General features: G+C 49.8%; 3 protein-coding genes across 13 annotated transcripts; 2 read left to right on the forward strand and 1 right to left on the reverse strand.

Annotated features, from left to right (window-relative positions):
* Window positions 1-1,980: 1,980 nt before the first annotated feature.
* On the reverse strand, window positions 1,981-6,480 carry gcm2 (glial cells missing transcription factor 2). Its single transcript, XM_061805269.1, has 8 exons — window positions 6,232-6,480; window positions 5,186-5,249; window positions 4,931-5,119; window positions 4,735-4,847; window positions 4,452-4,577; window positions 4,130-4,386; window positions 3,829-4,072; window positions 1,981-3,506 (listed from the first exon to the last, which is right to left on the reverse strand). The coding sequence occupies exons 1-8, from the start codon at window positions 6,325-6,327 to the stop codon at window positions 3,249-3,251; spliced, it is 1,347 nt and encodes a 448-aa protein (XP_061661253.1). The 5' UTR covers window positions 6,328-6,480; the 3' UTR covers window positions 1,981-3,248.
* A 531-nt stretch (window positions 6,481-7,011) lies between these two features.
* sycp2l (synaptonemal complex protein 2-like) lies at window positions 7,012-13,680 on the forward strand. Of its 9 annotated transcripts, XM_061805315.1 has the most exons (20): window positions 8,249-8,408; window positions 8,933-9,052; window positions 9,127-9,240; window positions 9,556-9,657; window positions 9,717-9,741; window positions 9,807-9,886; window positions 9,952-10,040; window positions 10,784-10,818; window positions 11,022-11,161; window positions 11,227-11,279; window positions 11,401-11,446; window positions 11,512-11,604; window positions 11,693-11,765; window positions 11,862-12,010; window positions 12,443-12,542; window positions 12,611-12,663; window positions 12,851-12,917; window positions 13,009-13,088; window positions 13,167-13,209; window positions 13,416-13,680. In XM_061805315.1, exons 1-20 carry the CDS (start codon window positions 8,334-8,336, stop codon window positions 13,670-13,672), a joined length of 1,794 nt encoding a protein of 597 aa, XP_061661299.1. In that variant the 5' UTR covers window positions 8,249-8,333; the 3' UTR covers window positions 13,673-13,680. The 9 variants fall into 9 exon arrangements, with proteins under 9 accessions (XP_061661302.1, XP_061661303.1, XP_061661301.1 ...); XM_061805318.1 differs by lacking the exon at window positions 8,249-8,408 and adding an exon at window positions 7,012-7,399 and having other exon boundaries at window positions 9,612-9,741; XM_061805319.1 differs by lacking the exon at window positions 8,249-8,408 and adding an exon at window positions 7,453-8,236 and having other exon boundaries at window positions 9,612-9,741.
* A 70-nt stretch (window positions 13,681-13,750) lies between these two features.
* Window positions 13,751-18,433, forward strand: LOC133492729 (guanine nucleotide-binding protein G(olf) subunit alpha-like). 3 transcript variants are annotated; one of them, XM_061805324.1, is made up of 13 exons: window positions 13,751-14,959; window positions 15,044-15,188; window positions 15,337-15,409; window positions 15,618-15,672; window positions 15,778-15,897; window positions 16,177-16,274; window positions 16,899-16,953; window positions 17,030-17,103; window positions 17,195-17,253; window positions 17,317-17,437; window positions 17,520-17,650; window positions 17,724-17,791; window positions 17,873-18,433. In XM_061805324.1, the coding sequence occupies exons 2-13, from the start codon at window positions 15,053-15,055 to the stop codon at window positions 18,017-18,019; spliced, it is 1,137 nt and encodes a 378-aa protein (XP_061661308.1). In that variant the 5' UTR covers window positions 13,751-14,959; window positions 15,044-15,052; the 3' UTR covers window positions 18,020-18,433. The 3 variants fall into 3 exon arrangements, with proteins under 3 accessions (XP_061661308.1, XP_061661310.1, XP_061661309.1); XM_061805326.1 differs by lacking the exons at window positions 13,751-14,959; window positions 15,044-15,188; window positions 15,337-15,409; window positions 15,618-15,672 and having other exon boundaries at window positions 15,783-16,274; window positions 16,789-16,953; XM_061805325.1 differs by lacking the exons at window positions 13,751-14,959; window positions 15,044-15,188; window positions 15,337-15,409; ... (1 more) ...; window positions 15,778-15,897; window positions 16,177-16,274 and adding an exon at window positions 16,291-16,631 and having other exon boundaries at window positions 16,705-16,953.
* Window positions 18,434-20,208: the final 1,775 nt, after the last annotated feature.

The following is a 20,208-nucleotide window of genomic DNA, read 5'->3' on the forward strand; positions in this document are numbered from 1 at the left end:
CGATCGCGCTCCAGCTCCAAGGCTGGTGGCTAACGAACGGCGCTACCGTGGCTACTGCTACGGTCCGATCACAACCTGCACGATCCCTCATTTCCTCTTCGCTCTCGGGCTTCGGGCATCTTGGCGGAAGGCAACATTTTGAAAAAACAAAATGGTCGAGCACAAGTGACAGCGGGCGGGGCTCGGATGCCGCGTAGCCGGCATTCCCGATGCGGGTCGGCGAGCGAGCGCCGCAGACGCGGTATCCGTCATGTGACCGTCTGCCGCAGGTGAGTTCAGAAGATGACATGTTTGTTCGTCGGCTTCCTGCTATCAGACCACGTGATCCCCCACCCCCCCCCCCCCCGCCTCCTTCAAGTGGGCGACCGTCACGCTCAGACTTGTCCCATCCTGAGCTCTCATCGAAGATAAACTTCAACATAAACCGACTTCATTCTTCTTCACTCAGCCGCTAACTTCCTGTTCTGTCAAAACACACAAAAGGCGCACGCACACCCTGAGCACCTGGTCCCGGAGGCCATCCCGTCCGGCCCACTACTTGGTTCTGAGATGACACAGTGCAGAAGAAGCAATCTCGAGCGAGCCCCACCAAAAAGCCTCCAAGCAGCACATGGTTAAACCTTTTCCAGTGCTCGTGTTCTGTGATTCCCGCGGACCTCAAGCCCACGCCCACGCGCCAGTTTCGAGTCGACGTCGCGAGTTTGCCAACGGGCCCGAAGCCCGAGCTCCCGTCGTGTTTGTGTTCCCCAATATGAGCTGCCCGTGGGTGTTGTTGATGCTCCCAGTTTGCTGGAATGTTTACAATTAGCACAACATGTCTTCTCCAGTCAACGGCGTTCCGTTAGCATGAAGCCAGCTGATGGGCTGATAGGCTTCTCAACCGCCGGATGTGGCCCGCTTTGAGTATTTCGGTGCTCAACTACTCAAGCGGTACCGTTTTGATCTTCTTTTTCAGTTTTGCGGTCACCTTCAACTTACAGACTGAAGCGAGCACACGTTACCAACCAAAAGCAATAACAAAAGTCATTAGTGCTGCATTTCAAGAAGAAGAGCTGCCAAAATCAGGCGGACTTTGGTGGAGGCGGCGTGCGTTCACTTCCCACTCGCGATATGCGCCCCCGCAACGGACTGAAGACTAACCCTAGTCCGGCTTTCGCCCAAAGCCAGACAACCGGAATCAGCAGCGAAACTGTGAGCGTCGCAGTGTTCTATGGAAAGAACCCAATGGATGTTGGACTCTTGGAAAAAGAAGACGAGCTGCGAGATGCCGACGTGGCCCCTCAAAATCGGTGACACTTTCTACATCGGCGGCTCATGTTTTGGATTTTGTTTTCTTAGCGGACGGGATGCCAACCAAAGATGGGCCTCGCAAAAAAAAAAGTGGCAACCAAACTGGGATTTTGAGCGAGCCATAAAAAGCGTTCGGATTTTGTTCTTCTCGTTGTTGTTGTTTTGTTTCCACCACCACCACCAACGCAGAGCAAACCAGCGAGCGGGCAATCGGGCGTGCCGCCATGAAAATAAGTTTGACGCCCGGCTGCTCGGTCCTTGCCTCTCTCTGGAGGGATGACCGAGTCCCGGTGGCGATCTCGCTCTTCCCGGGTGTCCTTCATGCGACCCCTGGATGTCGGGATGCTAACATTTCACGCACACACACGCTTCGGTCTTTGATGTGAGCGTGTCTTGTTGATGTTGGCGTCCATGTTGAGAGAGGAAGATGAAAAGCGCCATCATGCTGGTACTGGTTCTGGACGTCTACGTGATGAGACGCTGATGAGACGCTCCGATACACGCTGATGATACGATTACGGCCCAAACCGGTTCGCCCGGTCGGTGGGGGGGGGGGTTTGTTGCAGGAGTCGTGTTCCGCTTTTCTCTTTGTTCACAACAACTTTTTATTTATAATCAAAAGACAAATTGTTAATGAGGAAAATGGTGATTGTTCATCAAAGAAAGACTTGAGATGGAGGTGGGGGGGGGGGTTGGGGGAGGGGGTGGGGGGGGGTGATTACAATTTATTTAACCAAGAAGAAGATTTGCGTGTGAAAAGTCAGCGATGAAGATCAGCCGAGGAGAAGATGAGAAGATAAGACGACATGTTGCTGAAAGGATAGAATGACTCCACAGACACACTGGTCGTGTTTTTGTGTATATTTTTTCAGCGTGTCCTCCAGGTGAACATTTTGCCGCACGCCGGCTGACTTCAAACTCCAAACAATTCCGACATGAGCCAATGGCAGCGCAGGTTTTTCTCCTCCACGCACCTGGCTGACATCACACCTTCATTGACCTTGACTCTCTAATCACCTTCACCTGACCTTGAACTCGCCGTCTGGTTCTAATGCAGGTTAGTGACAGACACAAAACACTTCCTGTCCATACAAGTTTATTCGGCACACAAGTTTGCTTTTTGATGCGCACGCAGACGCCGGCAACGCTTTACTCGCATTCAGGTGTTGGTCCGAGACGGCACAAGCAAGCAATGCGAGTGCGCGTGCCTGTCCTGCGGGGTGGGGGGGCGGTATGGGCCTAACGGCGCCCTACCGCTCGATCGACAACCGCGGAGTGGGGGCTGCCTCTCCAAATGCCCCCCACCTTCCCAGCAATGTTTTTAGGACTGGGTGACTTGATAAATATTTCTGGCGGGGGGCACGGCGAGCCTCCCCCTCCCCCCCCCCGTAATCAAGGAGATTCGCTCACTTCACGTTGGTGTGCGCGCGCGCGTGCATGATCAAAGAGCAGGTCATCACAAGTCAGTCGGCGACCAATAAATAAGACAAACGACACGCGAGGGTCGCCATGTCAGCTTTTGAACGACAGGGTGAATCCTCACAGGAAAAATGGCAGCAAGCCGTTGAGAGGTCCAATCCGAAAATTGGAAATCGCCACGTTGTCAATACGTGACGATCGCAGCGCTGACTTTCGTCTCCGAGGTGAAATGTTCAAAAACTGCCAACCTCTCAGCAACACGCTAACGTCGCAATCTGCTAGCATATCTTGTACGTGCTAAAGTCCCCAAAAGAGCTTCCGTTTTGTTTTTTTTTTCCTTCTTTTTCAATTCCCCAAATCCCACGTGCTTCACTCCACGGACTTTATGGCCGCACACGACGGAACAAAGTCAGTAAAAGTTCGTGTTCACGTTTTGTTCTGCGGCAGGCCCGAAAGAAAACGAGTGTTCTGTCGTCACAGGAGACGTCCTTCCCCAGGTTCAGTCGTCACGGTAACGGAGGTAGCGGATCGGCGGCGCATCAGTAGTCGTCGTAACGGAACGTGTTGGCGTAGCCGTAGCGATAGTCGTAGGCGTCCGCTCGCTCCGTTTTGGTCTGCACGACCTCAGGCTGAAATGAAAGAGACTTGATGACGCCGCCCGACTCGTCCGTCACCTTCACTTCGGCCGAGTACGACGAGGACGACTCGTCCGGCAGCGAGGAGCAGCCGGGTAGCCCGGACTGAACTTTGGGACACGACTGGTAGGCGGTGCCCTTTGGACACGGCTGATACGAGACCTGAGGAGCAAAAACCCAACAACACGGTCAGGTCCGGGCAATCTAATGTCAACTTGACATCAAACATGTACATCCACACCACACAGAACTCGCGTTTACAAGGACTCCGCGTGGATCTAACATGCGACGTCGGATCTGATATCTACATGCAGTGTACGGCACGTCATGGCTTCATGATCGAACAAGTCAATCTTCATTGACAGTTGTGGGACGCAAAACATTTGGATTCATTCGGGACTCGGAACTCAACACGAATCTAGAATCGCGTGCACAAAGACTCTGTACAATCGTAGGATGGGCTAAACTGTGCAGGTCAACTGACTTTGGTTGTGGTGGTGATGATGGTCTGTAGCGCCGCCGGAGAAGCCGGGGGGTTTCCGGGGTAGCGGCAGGGATAGTCCGGGCTGTAATAATGGTGGTTGTCGCCGTACGGAGCGGAACTCTTCAGGAGATCCTTCCAGCCCGGTTTGGGCAGGGGCGGATCGAAGGAAGAGGAGGACGAGGAGGAGGACGACGAGAGGGGAGCGGACGCCGAGGAGCTGGGACAAGCGAGGACCGGAGCTACCCTGCAAACGTGAACATTTAGCTGGGTTATGTGTTCTGAGGACAAAGGGCTCGCTCACCTGGGATCGCAGAGTTCCGAGGCGACGGGATATGCGGGTGAGGCCAGGTAGCCCTGGAACTCGTAAGCGGGCCGACCCATGTAGAGCCTGGGACTGGCGGTCTTTTGCAGGCTGGGTGAAGTCTCCCCCAATGCGTTGTGGGGGTTGTAGTACGGGTCTGTGTTCTGGAATGCTGGGTAATGCTGCGGGAAGCTTGGTTCGATAAAGGAGATCCGGTCTGTAGACTCGACGCAGGAGAGTAGGGCTTGACCGAGAGCCTGAAACAACAACAACAACAATAAACACGAGGACAACAACAACGTTTTCCCTCGTTTCCGTCTACCTGGGATTCAACGAGGCGTCTTTTTGGTGCGAACGGAGGCGAGCTCACTCGTCTTTTTATCGAACTTCTCCTGGCCTCCGTCTCAGACTTGGATTCTGGTCTCGGATGGTCGTGGACTCCTTTGGCCTGAAGAAGCACAGCAGGGAGGGAATCAGAACTGAATCGGGGAGACTGGCAGCAACTTCAACAGGTCAGGTGAAGTTTTGAAGAAAATGGAGCGCGGGTCTTTCCCATCAGGAAGAGATGGGAAGTCAAGACTTCTTTTCTTGCAGAATACAAGCACCTGGAAGAAGATGGCTTTCCCGTCCACCCTCCAGAAATTGGTGACGGGGTACCCGCTGTGGCCTCGGCACGGGAGCAGCTCCAGAGCGCCGCTACAACTCGGGCAAACTTTCTCTGGAAGAAAAGGGGGCAGGACAGCATGAGCCAGGGCGCCGGCCGGCAACTGCGCCCGCCGGTCCCGCTCGCTCAAGCCTCACTCTGCTGCTTCTGCCGCGCTTTGTCGCAGATGGCGGGCCGCAATTGCAGTCGCAAACCATCGGCCAGCGCGCAGCCTCGAGAGCAGACCACCACGCCTAAACACGACTTCTTCAGGATCTGGCAGTTGTGGTTGTTGGTGTTCCTCATGGCCCACCCTGACAAGTGGCGCTGAGCATTCTTGTCCTCCGCTAAAAACAACATTAGCTTAGCAGGATGTCAGCGCGATTGCTACCTGACGACCGTTCCTTTCTCACCGCTGTAGATGTAGCGCACGTAACCGTCCGTCCACTCCTGGAAGGCGTCAAACTGCTTCGTGTCCTACAAGCATGGTCGCAAGTTAGCATGTCAGCTGCACCAAATAAATAAATAAATAAATACTTTGAGCGCAAATCATTTTGGATCGCAGGGTTGCGGCTGACTGCGGGTTAGGAACAGGGTCCGTCCCGTCCCGGACTCGACACGTGCAGACAAACGACAGGCCGGTCACTGGCCAATCACGTACAGGCAAATGCGCATTGACGTTCAGATTCACAGCAAAGTCAAAATTTGGAGTCCTCAGTGATGCAAACGCGTTGGCTCGTATCGGGGACGTGGGAGGGAAAAAAACTGCTCAAAAAAAGGGAGAACGCCAAACCCGCACGCAAATTCAAACGCGCAACCTCAGAACTGCGAGACAGGCAAGCCAAACGCTCGGTGAGCATGCGGCGAAAGCAATGAAAATGTAAGCCAAAGAGTCACTACGTGGTGCTCACGTCGCTGTTTTTGCTTTTATTTCATAAGGACAAATGGTGACATCAGCCATGTGCTTCGCGTGCATGTGTGTGTGTGTGTGTGTGGTGTGTGTGTGTGTGTGTGTGTGTGTGTGCGCGCCATCTTCGCTCTTGTTGTTGAAACAGTAAAAACTGGTTTTTATATTTTTGTTCCCGGTGAAACCAAAACACACACACACGCACAACTTACCAGACAAACCTAAAAAAAAAAAAAAAAAAAAAACCCCTTCACTACGTGACCTGAATTCTTTTTTTGAACATTTCATCTAAATGTTATTCTAAATTCTGCAATCATCATAATAACAAAAGTTTTTGTTGAGGAGACTGACGAAACTTTTGCAACAGCAGAATGCAGGAATGTACAGAATATGACCGATACTTCATTTTGAGTGTTCTGATTTTGCCAATTTGTGGGAAAAAAAAAAAAAAAAACAAAAAAACCCCAAAACAAATCCAAACTTGTTGTATTTGATGTGCGTAACCCGAGTTTGACTCGCTCAGCCAGGAATGCCGAAATGACGACTTTTGACCTGCGGGAGTTTGGGGTCGTTGATGTCCCAAGTGGACTTCATCCCGAAGGAGCACACGCAGTCCGCCTCGTCGCGATCCTCCACGCGGGACATCATCAACCCTTCGGTTCCGGTAGCTGTCCGGGTCTCGTTCCCGCACCTGATCTGGGTCCGGGTCCTGTCTGTGGGAGAGTTATCAAATAATTTCCCAATGCAAAAGTCCCAAGAGATTGCCGCCACTGCGACTCAGGAGAGGATTCGGTCAGACTGAAGAAGAAGGTGAGACACTCAACGCGCTCCTGGGGGGGCATTGGGGGAGGGGGGGGGGTGCGGTCGGGTGAGAGGGACGGACTTCTCTCTGGCTAAGTGTGTGTGTGCGTGTGTTTAAGTGGCCGTGAGTGAGTATGGGCTTGTCTGTCACTTGTCGATGACAATGTAAGATCATTTCATTATCATTTGCTTCGGTCATGAATCCGTTTTGATCGATTGCGGTTGATCAAGTTGAACATCATCGTGCACAGCGCGCTCACGTGGCCGCAAAGTGAAAGTCCGCCCCCTTTCTTGCGTTCACGTTCACCTGTGCGCGCGTGCACGCCAGGTTGTTGTGGAAACAAGTGAATGTTTCTCCCAAAACAAATAAGTCATTAGTCATCAATTACAGGGTGCGAGACAATGTTGTCGTGTTTGACTTGCACAGAAATTGTGGAACGTCAATGGATTTGTCATCACAAGACAAGCAGCTTTATTCTCACAACTTGATTGGACACCCACGCGCTGTTTGTTCACTCTGGCGTTGTGTGTACCGATAAACGCGGCCGACGATGTCCGCGTCAAGTGCGTGTTGTGTCAGTCAACATTTGCATTTGCGTGCGGTTTCATTGATATTTGACTGATTCTATTGGTCGGACGTTGGTGCGCTTCCCCACACTGTGAAGGTGTGTGAACGTGAGCGGTCGTCCGCGCCTATTTGCGACTGACTGGCGACCAGTTCAGGATTTACGGGTCAGCCGGGATAGGCTTGCCCTTGTGAGGATAAGCGGCTTAGCTCATGGACGGATGGAATCCCGAACTTGGACGGAAGCCCTGTGGGTTCGTCAAGTCACTAACGAGCTGCAGCTGACGTTCCGCAATCGACGGCCGTCTGCTTCACTGCGCATGCGCACGCGGCGAAAAGAGCGTCGGCGACATGGTAGGAACGGACGCGTGTCCTTACTTTTTTTTTTTTTTTTTTTGCATCTTTGTTCTGGCTACAGTCGCCTTCCGTTCCTGACTTGCTTGCTACTTGATTTGAAGGCAGGCAGGCAGGCAGGCAGGCAGGCAGGCAGTCAAGTGAAGTCATGATTGAATCAAAGCACTTGCTTCAAGTGTGCGTGCGGATAAAATGGCCAACTTTCATTGGTTTACTCGAGCCCAAATCATCAGCTCAGCGCGTAAATTCTTCATCTACACAGTTAGGAGGCGTTTTTCAGCCATGATAAATTCATGCAATTTGCGTTGTTGGTGACCCAAAATGTCAGCTCCCGTAGCGGGTCGCGGGAACATCACGAGGGAAAAGCCAAAATGCCTGCCGATCGATCGATCGCTCGATCGCTCGACCAATAGCCATCAAATTGAGCAGATCATTCCACCATGAAGCGATGGATTTGTCAACTCTAAATTCAGGAAATGTGGTGTACTTTTCTCTTTTGAGAAATGTCCAAACCTCGGACGTGTTTGGGGTCCTCAGCAGTTGTGCTGAAAACGGGAACACATCGTGAAATCTGCAAATCGACGGCTCAGCCCTGCCGACTCGTCGCGTGGCCGCTTCTGACGAGAGGTCACGTCCGCGGCGGGTCGCCCGCCACCTTTCTCAAACTTTGGGGCGCTTCCGGCCTGAACGTCAGTCGGAACAAATTGGCTGCATGGCACGAACTGTCGTCCGCCCACCGAACAAGCTTCAAAACGGACGCGCGGCACATTTTGCTGCCTTTTGGAGTGAGTGTGTGGGCATGAGCTGCAAAAGTGAGAGCTCCAGCGCCCTCTTGTGGTGTGTATTTTGCTGGCAGCTCAGTGCTTCCCTGGTGTTCTGCACTTGAATTTTCTCACATTGCGTGATGGGAAGAAAAACTCACAAGTGAGCGCGCATGAGGTCAAAACTTAAACAGAGCAAGGGAAGGTCAAAGGTCAAATTCGATTGGACGTGCGGAACAGTGAGACAGGTGGCCAAGATACTTTATATTGTTATGCCACTTGAAAAGTATGTTTATTGAGAAAGGGTTTTATGTTACTGACAAGTATTCTGTGCAAATGTTTTCAGTGCTGCGAAGTTGTTTTGTTCTTGAACTGTAAAATGGTAAAGGTGAAATCTGCCTCTAATGAATTGTGCCCCTCCAGGTTTTATACATATAGATGTATGCCACAAGCACTACTTGTCAATTAGTCGAGGCATTTGCCAGCAAAGATGGCCCCAAATCCTTTTTGGACTCCAACCTAAACACAAAAATGGCAAACGGGTGGGTTTTTCAGGGCCGGACTGATGATAGGAAGTGACAAATGGGGAAAAAAAAAAAAAAAAAAAATGCAATGGGCCAATTTGTGAGGAAGCACATTGCAAAGCAGGTTGTGATCATTTGTTTTTTATTTTGAGACGTCAGCACCCAACAAAATGAGCCTTCTTCATCTCATTGGTTGAGGCGGCTGTCAATCATCCTCCTCAGAAGTCCCCCCCTTTGCTATGTGTCAGATGGAAATGGAGATGGAGGCGTGTCTGTCCAGCGGAGACTCAACTCGATTGGCCGAGTTGCTTCGCGAAGAAGGCGTGACCGGGAGCACGCTCGTCCGACTGGGCTTGGTGGTCCGCAAGGTACTGGCACGGACCCACAGAATAGTTGACTACGTTGATGATGATGATGATAAAGCACTTCCCGTTCCACGCAGCAACTGAGATTGGCTGAGTTTGGCCGAGTGGACGTGATCTTCAAGTCTTTGGAGAGTCTCATGGGCGACAAAAACCACGCCAAGACCCTCCTTGGTCTTGGGATCACGCACAAAGTAAGGCGCACGTCCATCTATTTTCTGCGTGTGAGAGGCAGGGGGAGAAATAGCAAAGTCCACACAGGCGAGGCTGGATTTGAACCCAGGTCCTCAGAAGTGTGAGCCAGATGTGCCAACTGCCTTAAAACGCAGGCACAGGCGTCACTCGCGCTGCGTTAACTAACCCGACGTGTGCATCGATTGCGAAGCCCATGCAAGTACGGTTGTCGCCTTGTCTGTCTGCTACTAGTTCCATCTATTGCCAGCTATGTTTGTTGCTCCACCCCCCAAGTAAAAGTGTGAGGTCATCAACTTTTTGAAGTTTAAACTTAGGTTCTTTCGTGGTTCCAAACGTTGCGTGACCTTTTGACCTGTGGCTCCACGAGAAGCTCCACCCAGTTCCTGGTGACCGAAAGCTTCTTCGACTTTCTGCTGGTGAGGAGCACGACGGAAAGGTGTGTTTCCATGGCAACACTGTGGCTCCTGTCTTTCAGCTGCTGAGCGGCTCACGCCTTCCAGGTTGGTCACGTGAGGTCGTGTGGTGTCGGGTCACGTGACCGCTCATGTCTCCATCTGTCTGTCAGCTGTTGAGCTGTCTGTGGTCCTTCTGGAACTTCTGCACACATTCCTGGAAGCTGAGCTGCACTTCAACACGAGACTGGAGGTAAAAGCGGAATCTTCTTCTTCGTCTTGTTTGCTCGCTGAGATTTTTGTCACTGGCCCCGTCAGGCCGTGCGAACGTTCAACAGCATCTTGGATTCTCTGGGGAAAGATCAGAGGAGGCGCATCCAGTCGGAGTCGAGGCTCCTGCAGATGATGTGATTATTCTTAGAATCTGTACGTCAATACAGTGGAACCTCAATTGTAGACAAAAATAACCACTGCAAGTAAAATAACTACTCCGTACTTGATCACTCAGTAAAATGAAACTCGGGGAAACAGATTTCAAGTCATGGTCGCTTGAAGACATTTTTCATTAATTCGTTAATTGCAATGATCACCGTTTGGTCCAAACACTTTCATTGGTTTTCTCCACTCTCCCCTTCAGCGTCAGCGGACTGTAAGTATGGAAACCGGGAACTGAAATATTTTAATTTGAACGATTCTGGGAGAAGCGGAACATTAGTCCCGGCTCCAATTGGTTCTCAATGCCCAAGCCTATCGGTGATGATCGAATACTGCCGTGAATGCCGGCGGTTGGGAGGCGTGAGACTTGAGTCCAGCTGGAGGGAGAAAGTTTTTGCGGTGTCAAACGCGGCCACAGCATCGGTATGTCGGTGAGCTGGATCTAGTATTCGCTTCTGGGACAACAGTGGTCACATACGTACCAGACACTGTCTGGTGATTGGACCAGTAAGCGGCGGCCAATTCTAGAAGTAAAGACGTTTGTCCCTAACAAAGGTGTTTTTTTTTTTTTTGTTTTTTTTTTCGGTTCCAAACCGACGCTATTTTCTGCCCGTTGTTTTGGTCTCTCTTAAATTGAGGTTGCATTGTTGGTGGATACTATTGCTACACTAGTGCGCGTGAAAACTCATCAGGTTCACACTTGGTGTGTCTGAAGGTCGGAGGTGGTGGCGACCATTCAGACAGTCGGAGGTGAGTGGAGTTGCTGAGAGAAATCCAGGGCTACAGGTTTGTAGTTGACTTGGGATGAATGAACACGAAAAAAAATCCATTTGTTTTTGCTTCGCTTTGGAACAAAAAAATGAGGTTTAGTGGGGGGGGGGATTTCCTCTGCTTCTAAACCCCCTGGCTCCGTTACTGTTACACAAAAGTGGAGAACCATGCTTGCGTTCCAGACTACGAGATGCAGGTGAGCCTATCGGAGGCTTTGTGTCGTCTGACTCCCAGGAAGGAAAGAGTCCAGAGAGCCAATCAGTGGTTCTGCTGCGACCTCGGCAATGCCTTCTGCGATATCAAGGACGCGGACTTTGAGGTGGTCAGTATTCAACCGCTTATTATGTTCTGTCTTTCCGTTCTGTCGCTGACCTGTCTGACTGCCAGGATTGTCGGCATTTCCTGAACTTCCTGAATGATTGTCACGGCGACCAGAGAAAGTGAGTGACTGATCGACGTGTGTGTGTGTGTGTGTGTGTGTGTGTGTGTGTGTGAGATGGTACGAGAGTTTTTTTGGTTTTTGCTTGGTGGTCGCTTGACTCTGGTTATTCTTTGTGTCAGGGTTTGGAGTGTACCATGCGTCAGAGCCTTCTTGGAGACCACAGAGGTAAAAAAGCAGACCTGGATCAGACAGTTTGGTCTCCTGCGTTTTCACTTCTCTTCCTCCTTTAGCTCTTTCGCCCCAAAGATGAAAAACTAGATGAGTTCTGGGTAGACTTCAACTTTGGATCGCAATGCGTCAGCTTCTTCATTGACCTTCCTCAGGTCTTTGTGTGCGTGGAATCTGTTTGGCGCCGTGTGTGTGTGTGTGTTCTGAGTGTGTGTGTGTGTGTGTGTCCGGCCTGTTTTTCAGGGGTTCCTGTGGGGTTCTGTGCACCTGCTCAAGGAAGAAGTGGACCGGTACCAGCTCGAGGTCCAACAGGATGGTGTGTTTCAAGGCTCACAATGTTCCGTGCCACAAAGTGAGGTTCCCCTATAGGTTTGGTCCTGGCCATCTCTCCTCAAAGTGTTTGCTTTCCCAGAAAGAAGTGGGGCTCAGGCGGTCCTCAGTGTCCAGCTGAAGATTCCCATCGTGCACCTGAGTAGCAAAGGCCACAGAGTAAAGCTGCTCTTCCGTCCGGAGCTTCTCGGAGAGCTGGAGGCGGCAGCTGCAAGGGTCTTTACGGGAGAGGTGGGATACACCGGTCCCACTTGACTTGACTCGATAGTCTTAAAAGTTTGCGAAAAGCCACCAAGGCCACCTCATGAACCAAGTGTCATAGTGGCAGATCCCAAGATGGATTCATAGATGTTTTTGAACAAACAGAAATAGCTTCCAACTCTGACATTTAACTTCATATGTCATGAGAAGCTCCACAAATACGGCTAAACTACATTCATGTAACAGCTTAGCTCACCAATAGCTGACCATTTTACTGAAGACCCCATTTGGTTGCTCCTGGCAAAATAGGCTCAGACCCTATCCGGGAAATGGCCGGCGATAGCCAATCGGGCCAATAGCGGGGCTGAAATCCTGCACTGTGATGTAGACGGTGTAGTACCTACGACCAGACTCGTTTGGTGCATTGCTTGCTCATCTTGGCTCATTTGTTTGCGTCAACAGGGCGATAACAAAGGTGCAGGTGATGAGGTGCAAGCCTCCCCCTCTACGACAAGACCACTTGGTACAGTCTACAGGAAGAAGCCACACAGTCAACTGAAAGGTTAGTTGCTTTAAAGATAAACCTAGTCTGTGATCACATGGTCTTGACGTCAACGTTTTACCGCGCAGTTCTTCCGCTGTCATCCCCGAGCAGCGACGACGCCAACGCTTCGGTTACCACGGTAATATTGTCATTGCGAGTACTGCCGCTGGTCCTTTAGGGCCCACCAGTACATCTACCACTTTGGATAGTTGATAGTCGCTCCTGACATTTACCGGTTACACTAAAAACACTGCTTTGAACGGAAAAGATTTAACCCCCTCCCCTGGCTCGAAGTTCCGTGCAATATTGTCTTTGATGCCTTTCAGACTTCCAGAAGCAGAGCAGAGATTCTCTTCGATCAAGTCGTACACTCGACGCCGGTGAATGCATCTGGTGAGACGTCTTGTAAAAAGTCACCGCAAGATGGACGAGGACCTCTCTAGTTCTTCATTTCAAGTTGTTGTGCAATCATTTTCACTCCCAGGCCCTCGTGCGTGGACAGAGTTTGACATCTTTCAGGAAGAGAAAATTGTTACTGGAGGAAACGTTTCTGGTCTGACGAAGGTATTTTTTCAAAGAAGTATTCTTTCAATCAATGAATAGGGTCAAAATGAGCACCTGTTGACTTTTTCCTATTTGCAGGAATGTTCCGGTTCCAAAAGAAAGCGAGCGCCTCCACAATTAGGTGGTGAAGTCCTCCCAATTCTTCAGTCTTTAATGGGATGATCGGGTGGGCTCGCTCGAGGCACATGAGAAAGTCAGGCAGTTACACTCTTACTGCAGCCAATAGGAAATGAAGAGCAGAAGTGTTTGATCGACGTATAGATTGTTTCATTTGTGAATGATAAAAGAAGCGTGACTAATGTACTTTGAATAATTTCCAAACTCCAGGCAGTCCCATCTGTGCTCGGGAGCTCGAGGTGGAGCCGGAGGAGATGCAGGATCCGGTGAGGCCAGGGCCCTCCAGACCCGGTTCGCTGAATCTTGACTTGGGGAGGGTGCTGACTGAAGCCATGCTACAAAATCAGCAGGACACAAAAGAGCAATTGAAAATCATTGCGAACACTCTACAGCATATCAATGAGTCACTGGCACTGATTGCTGCTGCGTGTGCAACCAAAATGTGCAATAAACAAAATGTTGAATGACGACTTTATTTTCCCCGCACACACTTTTGACTTGAGGAGGAAGCCCCCCCCCCCCCCCCCCCCCCTGTAATGGCAGCGGTAGCAGCTCGACGTCTTCCCTCGGGCGCCTGCAAAGGGACGCCTTGTCCGATTTCGTTCTCGGACCGTCAAACGGGTGGCCTTGAACTGGTCGTGGAAGACGCTCGGCCTCTCGACTGAGCGAGCGGACCGCTTCGGTTCAAGCGACGAGGCTTTAGCCAGCGCAGACTGGCCTGGATTGGTGTGGGGAAAACCCAACCTTTTTATGCTCCGAGTCGGAGGCACAGCTGAAATCCGCACACGGTGTCATTCTTTTCTAATGCAGGATATGAATACTGAAAGAAAGAGCAGAGTTCTTTTTATTTTGACAAATTGTTTTGGAAACTACCTTGTCTAAAGGAATGGATTGGATAACTGCAAGACAGAACAGTGTAGACTGCGAAAACGAGAACCTCAAATGTTGTCAAGTCGATGCGACGTTTGGGTGAGTGCAAAGGTGGAGAAGTGATTTGCTGACGGGTCCTCCCTTCTTAGTGGGAGGGACGATGACTAGCAAAGCTTTTGAGGAAAGTGATCTTAATGGGCATTATATTGCGAGTTGCTGTGGAAAGATTGAGACTGCAGGAATATGGTAGTCATTTCTTGACTCGTCATTGGTAGAACGAAGAGGGGAAGCGGGCGGCGTTCCAATATGCTTTGCGTTAGTGGGTATTGAATCCAAAAGCAAAGAGCTGACATGAGTGAATAAAGCCATCGTTTCATTTCTTTCCAGGGTTTGCTCTCCGAGCCTTTGTTGACAAGGGGTAGAGACGGCTGGATACCGCTCGCTGGGAATTTCCGCCTATTTTTAATAGTCCCACAAATTGAAAATATCTGAGTGCAAATACTTACTTTCTACGTACCCCAACATTGTCTAGAAAGCAGCCCGTTGTTTGGCTGCCTTCCGATTGGGAAAAGTGGACTGCACGGATAAACAATTGCGATGGTGGTGAACGTGAAGCTAATGGAGGTGACGAAGAAGAAGGCGGCGGGTGCTGTGCGCACGGTTGTCAAGCGAGTTCCGTTCAAGGAAACGCAGAACCCCCCCCAAGAGACGACAGGGTGGCGTCATGAGGGGAAGGCGGCGCAGGTGAGTCGGCTGAGATTCAGCCGGATCTCTGCTGAAGAAGAGCGACGGGATCAGGATACGTTCCGGGTGAAGGACCGGACCACCGGACCCCTTTGGATGGACAGACACGCCTGGCTTGCTTGACAGCGACTCCAGGCCAGGTGAGTACCACCGGGCGGCGCCAGCTCACATTGAGGCTTTTTTGCAATCTTGCCGACTGACCCGTGATGGGTGTTTTCCACCAGTGGACAGTCATGGGCTGTTTGGGAGGGAAGACGGATGAAGAACGACTGGAAGACAAAGTCAAACGAGACGCCAACAAAAAGATCGACAGACAACTACAAAAAGAACGACAAGCGTATAAAGCTACACACAGACTCCTGCTGCTCGGTCCGACCAGTTGCACTCGCTTGTCGTTTTGTCCGTCGGTCTCGCTTCTTGTCCGCTTGTCCCACTTTCTGATTTTGTAACTTCCTCTGTCACTATCGCTCTATTACCTGCCCGTTTTCCTCTGTGCTTAATTTGTGTTTGTGCGCAGGAGCAGGAGAATCTGGTAAAAGCACAATCGTCAAGCAGATGAGGATTCTCCACGTTGATGGGTTCAATGCTGAGTAAGTCACTTTCATGGGACTTTTATTGTAACTGCCTCGACGGGGCACGGACAAGGTCTTCAACGACAACTAGAATCCAGTTACCTCCATTCGAGTTCTGCAGAGTACCGTGACGTCAATGACTGACAATTGACAAAAACTCTTTCTTTGTTTCTTGAACGCTCTCACCCTCAACGTGTTTTTTTTTTTTTTTTTTTTTTTACCCTAGAGAGAAGCAGCAGAAGATTCAAGACATCCGAAAGAATGTGAAAGACGCTATCGTGGTAGGCCCGTAACCCAGGAGGATCGCAGGATCGGTTTCAGTGGCAGCGGACTCTGACAACGTGTGTGTGTGTGTGTGTGTGTGTGTGTGTGTGTGTGCGTTTCAGACCATAGTGTCAGCTATGAGCACGTTAACTCCGCCCATGCCTCTGGGTAACCCTGTCAACCAGTTTCGAGTTGACTACATCAAGGGCATTGCACCGCTATCTGACTTTGAATACACAGAGGTAACCCACGTGGGCCCGAACACACACACACACACACACAGAGTGTTAAGGTAGCACCTGGAGAGTTGTTGTTTGTTGCCACTGTGCTAATGACCTGATGAAATGAGACAACTTGGGAGTGAGTCCACAAAGCTTAACTTAAGCTTATGTGTCACCTGTGGCCTCGTTATTTGAATGTCTCTCAGGACAAAAGACAAGACAAGCCTCTCTAAACTTTCTACCGGTGTGTGTGTGTGTTTGCTTCGGTAATGAGCACTGATGACACTTAATCTCTCCTAGGAGTTTTTTGAGCATGCTCAAAAGCTTTGGGAGGACGACGGCGTGAAGGCGTGTTACGAACGCGCTAACGAATACCAGCTGATTGACTGCGCTCAGTAGTAAGACACAAACACGCTCAAACACGGGTTTCTGACATTCTCAATGGCTCTTCCCGGAGCCATCACCTTGTCGCGGTGTCTCGATAATCCTCGGATTTCGGTTGTCGTGGGCTTTATGGACCCAGGGCAAATGGGGTCCTATATGAGCCCGACAAAGCTCAGCTCAAACGGCCCCGTATGACGGAATTTAAACGATGGACCTTTTGCTGCACTTTCTGTGCACTCTGCACCAAGATGCAAGGCAACGGTTTGATGGTTGACTCTTTGCGGTTGTATCGTTGGACTTGTGGCTGCATGTTTTGGATACTTGCGTGCAGAGTGGGCTAAAGCTGTCAAACGATTGTCACCTGGAATCTGGTGAGTCTAAGGTGGGCTCTCCTATCGTTGTGGTTGAAGTAGCTGAGGTGGTTAAACAGCTTCTCTGCGGCAGGGTTGGGGTTAGATTGGATGAAATTCGAAGGTGCCGGATAACGTGGGGCTCACTCGGTTGACACACCTCTACAACGTTCGATAGAAATGTGAGACCGCGGCTCTGGATTCACTAGCCGGGTTGACGGTCCGATGGATGGATGGATGGATGGAGTCCCAACAGTGTGTTTGTATGCGTGCATGCTTCCACCCCAGCTTCTTGGATCGTTTGGACTCTGTGAGAAGGGCCGACTACACCCCTACTGACCAGGTAATCAAACCAATTGACCAATCCCCCGCAAGCTGTCGTCATTACCAAGTCGACGAAGTCTGGTCTCCTCTTCAAGGATCTGCTGCGCTGTCGAGTTCTGACTTCAGGGATTTTCGAAACCAGGTTTCAAGTGGACAAAGTCAACTTTCAGTCAGTGTCTTCAGCCCTGTCCCTTCTGCAGCACGACCCAATCAGGTGCTTTCCTCGCTTCCAATGCAACCTCTGTGTGTGCGTACTGTAGTATGTTTGACGTGGGAGGACAGAGGGATGAACGCAGGAAGTGGATCCAGTGTTTCAATGGTGAGACTCGCTTTTCAGAGACGCGCACAAACAGGCGCTGACGGCCTTTGTTTGATCGAGCAGATGTGACAGCCATCATCTTCGTCGCTGCCAGTAGCAGCTACAACATGGTGATCAGAGAAGACAACTCAACAAATCGACTGCAAGAATCTCTGGACCTCTTCCGATCCATTTGGACAAACAGGTTCTGTGCCGGTTGGCTGTCTGGCCCCACCTGTCACTTTATTGGCTCTCGTTAACACCGCCTCCTCTTTGATTGGCTGCAGGTTTTTGAAGACGATCTCGGTCATTTTGTTCCTGAACAAACAGGATGTGCTTGCTGACAAAATATTGACTGGGAAATCCAAACTGGAGGATTATTTCCCTGGATATGGCAACTACACACTCCCTCCTGATGGTAAACACACGTACGCACACACATGCGCAGGCACGCACGGAGTAACTTCCTTCCTGCCTTTGTGTGTTTCTAGCTGTTCCGGATACGGATGAAGATAGCAGGGTGACCAGAGCAAAATTCTTTATCAGAGATGAGTTTCTGGTGAGGAAACAGACGTCACAGTAGTGGACTCATTGAAGTTTGGCCCAATAACGTGTGTCAATATATGGGTGTGTGCTTCAGAGGATCAGCACGGCGAGCGGTGACGGCAAACATTATTGTTATCCACACTTCACGTGCGCCGTGGACACCGAAAACATTCGGCGCGTGTTTAATGACTGTCGGGACATCATCCAGCGCATGCACCTGCGACAGTACGAGCTCCTCTGATTGGCCGCTGGCCGTCCGCTTCCTGCACCGAGTCAGCTAACCTTATCGCTCATCACTCATTCCGAATTCCAACCGGGGCGGAAAATCATTCCATTTCACTTTAGGCGTTCAAAGAAGCATTTATTAACTACAGTTGTATCTTTGTTTAATTTGTCCTTGCCAGCAATTAGTGATGGCGAGATGAAGCCCGATGGAGTTAATTTCAGCCAATTGGTTGGCGAAAGGCTTCATTTCTTGAAGCTTTGTATGCACATGATACCACCTGCTGGCCACGTATGTCATTACAGACAGCTGGCTCTTCACGTGTGACGGACGCATTGAATTGTGACATCTGTTTTGGCTCCTGGGAATGACTGTGTACTGCAAAACATGTATGAACTGATAGTGTATGATGAAATATAGTGACCATTTTCTAGTCCCTGAAGGCTTCCAGTATTATGTGATTGTGCCAGTTTCCTCGTGTTTTTACGTCACCTTGCATGGGCCCGTGCAGGCCTAGGCATCAGCATCAGCATCAACAGCGTTGTTTTGTGAGATTTCCACAAATACAGCGTCATGGCGATGGGGTCTTTGGCTCAGGAAAGGTGGTACGGAAGCGAGAACTCGGATTTTTGCCACCGGAGTGGCTTCATCGTATTATTACATACACACAATCGTCTGAGGGATGACAATTTTTGAAATCCAAAGTGAAGCAAATTCGTTTGCGCAACGTAATTTTAAAAGGAGCGGGTTTGCTCTTTTGGATGCATCATCTCATTTTCTCAGGGGGTCTTTTCCTCACATACAATCACAAAAATATTCAAAATATGATTAAATCTTAATCGAATTCACAATACAAATAATAATCAGTCCTACACAGATTAGGATCCCCTCCAAAAAAGTACTGCAACAGCAAGTTTTACTCCTTTTTTCTGTTGAATACTTCAGAAATGTGTTTGGGATCGAAAGACGAACGTGAGACGACAGTTCAGAATTCCATCTTTTATTTCATAGTACTTACATCTCCAAGAGTTAAACAAGTCAGGACTGAGCACTTTTTGTTTCAAGTGAGCAAAAGCATTCCAACATTTGACTGATGGGTGTTTTTTCCTTGTTGCTCGCATATCACCTTTTTACATTGATTGATTCAACATTAGATTGTGATTGCTTTTGGTTTTGGCTTTCAGCCGTGGAAACTGCATGAAACATGCAGACCGGAGCGCCGTCTGGGAGACGAAAGCAAACAGTCTCGAAGCTGAGAGTAGATGGGGAAAATCGATCAGAGCTGTCGCACAAACAGATTGGTCGTAGCCCATACGACAGTCTGAAATGTCCCGAAAAAAAAAAAAAAAAAAAAAAAGAAACTGCCGCTGTACTGAGCAGCAAACGGGTTGGCCGAGGGTATCCGCGGCAGGAGGTGGGACGAAAAACCCAAAGAAAGCAGACGGTGACATGACTACCAAAGTTCACAGGCCGGGGGTGAAGGTGTCGCTCGGAGTCCTTCCAGAGAACAAAAATACACAGGGAAGACCACGAGATGCAAAAGACTCATTAGCAAAGCCAGTCTGAAGGCCAGCTTGGATTTTGCAAAGAAATAACACAGACGAGACACAAAGGTTTTCTGGACTAACCCATGAGACCGAGAGTAACCTCGACCAAAGTGATGGATGGATGGATGGATGGATGGAAGGAAGGAATTGCCCAATTCTTGGTGGGGACGGCAAACTCAATTTAACTCACTTCTCCAACACATTTTGGACATTTCATCCCCCCCCCCCCAAAAAAAAAAAGGTCTCAAAGCTGTTTAAAGGCAGTCCGAGTTCAAGTTTAACGTCAAACCAAACATAAAATCAAACGCGCTGTGTACATGATGTAAGCCCATCAAATAAATTTGCTGTAAGGACAACTAGCTTAATGCTAACAAAAGTGGAGCAAACCAAAGGAAAGCACCATTGACATCGTTGCAGTTCTGCAGTCGCGCTTTCACGGCCTTCAAAAATGAAAAAAATTGAACGCATATGGTGAACACCACATGTAGACTGCTCATGTAAAATTACTCATAGGCATATTTCCTTCTTGATTTATTAAAACAAAAAAAAGAAGAAGAAAGAATGACTAGTGCAACATATAAAGTAATAGAAGGCAATGACGTCGAATGAAACAATAGCAGAAAAGCAGATGTCTCTTCTTCTTCCTTCTTTGTTTGTCTG

Source organism: Syngnathoides biaculeatus, chromosome 19 (assembly GCF_019802595.1).
Source record: "Syngnathoides biaculeatus isolate LvHL_M chromosome 19, ASM1980259v1, whole genome shotgun sequence".
Classification (NCBI taxonomy): domain Eukaryota; kingdom Metazoa; phylum Chordata; class Actinopteri; order Syngnathiformes; family Syngnathidae; genus Syngnathoides; species Syngnathoides biaculeatus.

Excerpts from the sequence above, each read along its gene's own strand:
- gcm2 (XM_061805269.1), bottom strand. The coding sequence starts at position 6,327 with ATGATGTCCCGCGTGGAGGATCGCGACGAGGCGGACTGCGTGTGCTCC. Across the intron at positions 5,250-6,231 it reads ACGACCCCAAACTCCCGCAG|GACACGAAGCAGTTTGACGC; the intron begins GTCAAAAGTCGT and ends CCATGCTTGTAG. Across the intron at positions 4,578-4,734 it reads GGAAAGCCATCTTCTTCCAG|GCCAAAGGAGTCCACGACCA; the intron begins GTGCTTGTATTC and ends GTGCTTCTTCAG.
- sycp2l (XM_061805314.1), top strand. The coding sequence starts at position 8,334 with ATGAGGTCAAAACTTAAACAGAGCAAGGGAAGGTCAAAGGTCAAATTC. Across the intron at positions 9,241-9,611 it reads GTCTTGGGATCACGCACAAA|CTCCACCCAGTTCCTGGTGA; the intron begins GTAAGGCGCACG and ends CTCCACGAGAAG. Across the intron at positions 11,447-11,511 it reads CCTTCTTGGAGACCACAGAG|CTCTTTCGCCCCAAAGATGA; the intron begins GTAAAAAAGCAG and ends TTCCTCCTTTAG.
- LOC133492729 (XM_061805324.1), top strand. The coding sequence starts at position 15,053 with ATGGGCTGTTTGGGAGGGAAGACGGATGAAGAACGACTGGAAGACAAA. Across the intron at positions 15,410-15,617 it reads GTTGATGGGTTCAATGCTGA|AGAGAAGCAGCAGAAGATTC; the intron begins GTAAGTCACTTT and ends TTTTTACCCTAG. Across the intron at positions 17,438-17,519 it reads CGATCCATTTGGACAAACAG|GTTTTTGAAGACGATCTCGG; the intron begins GTTCTGTGCCGG and ends GATTGGCTGCAG.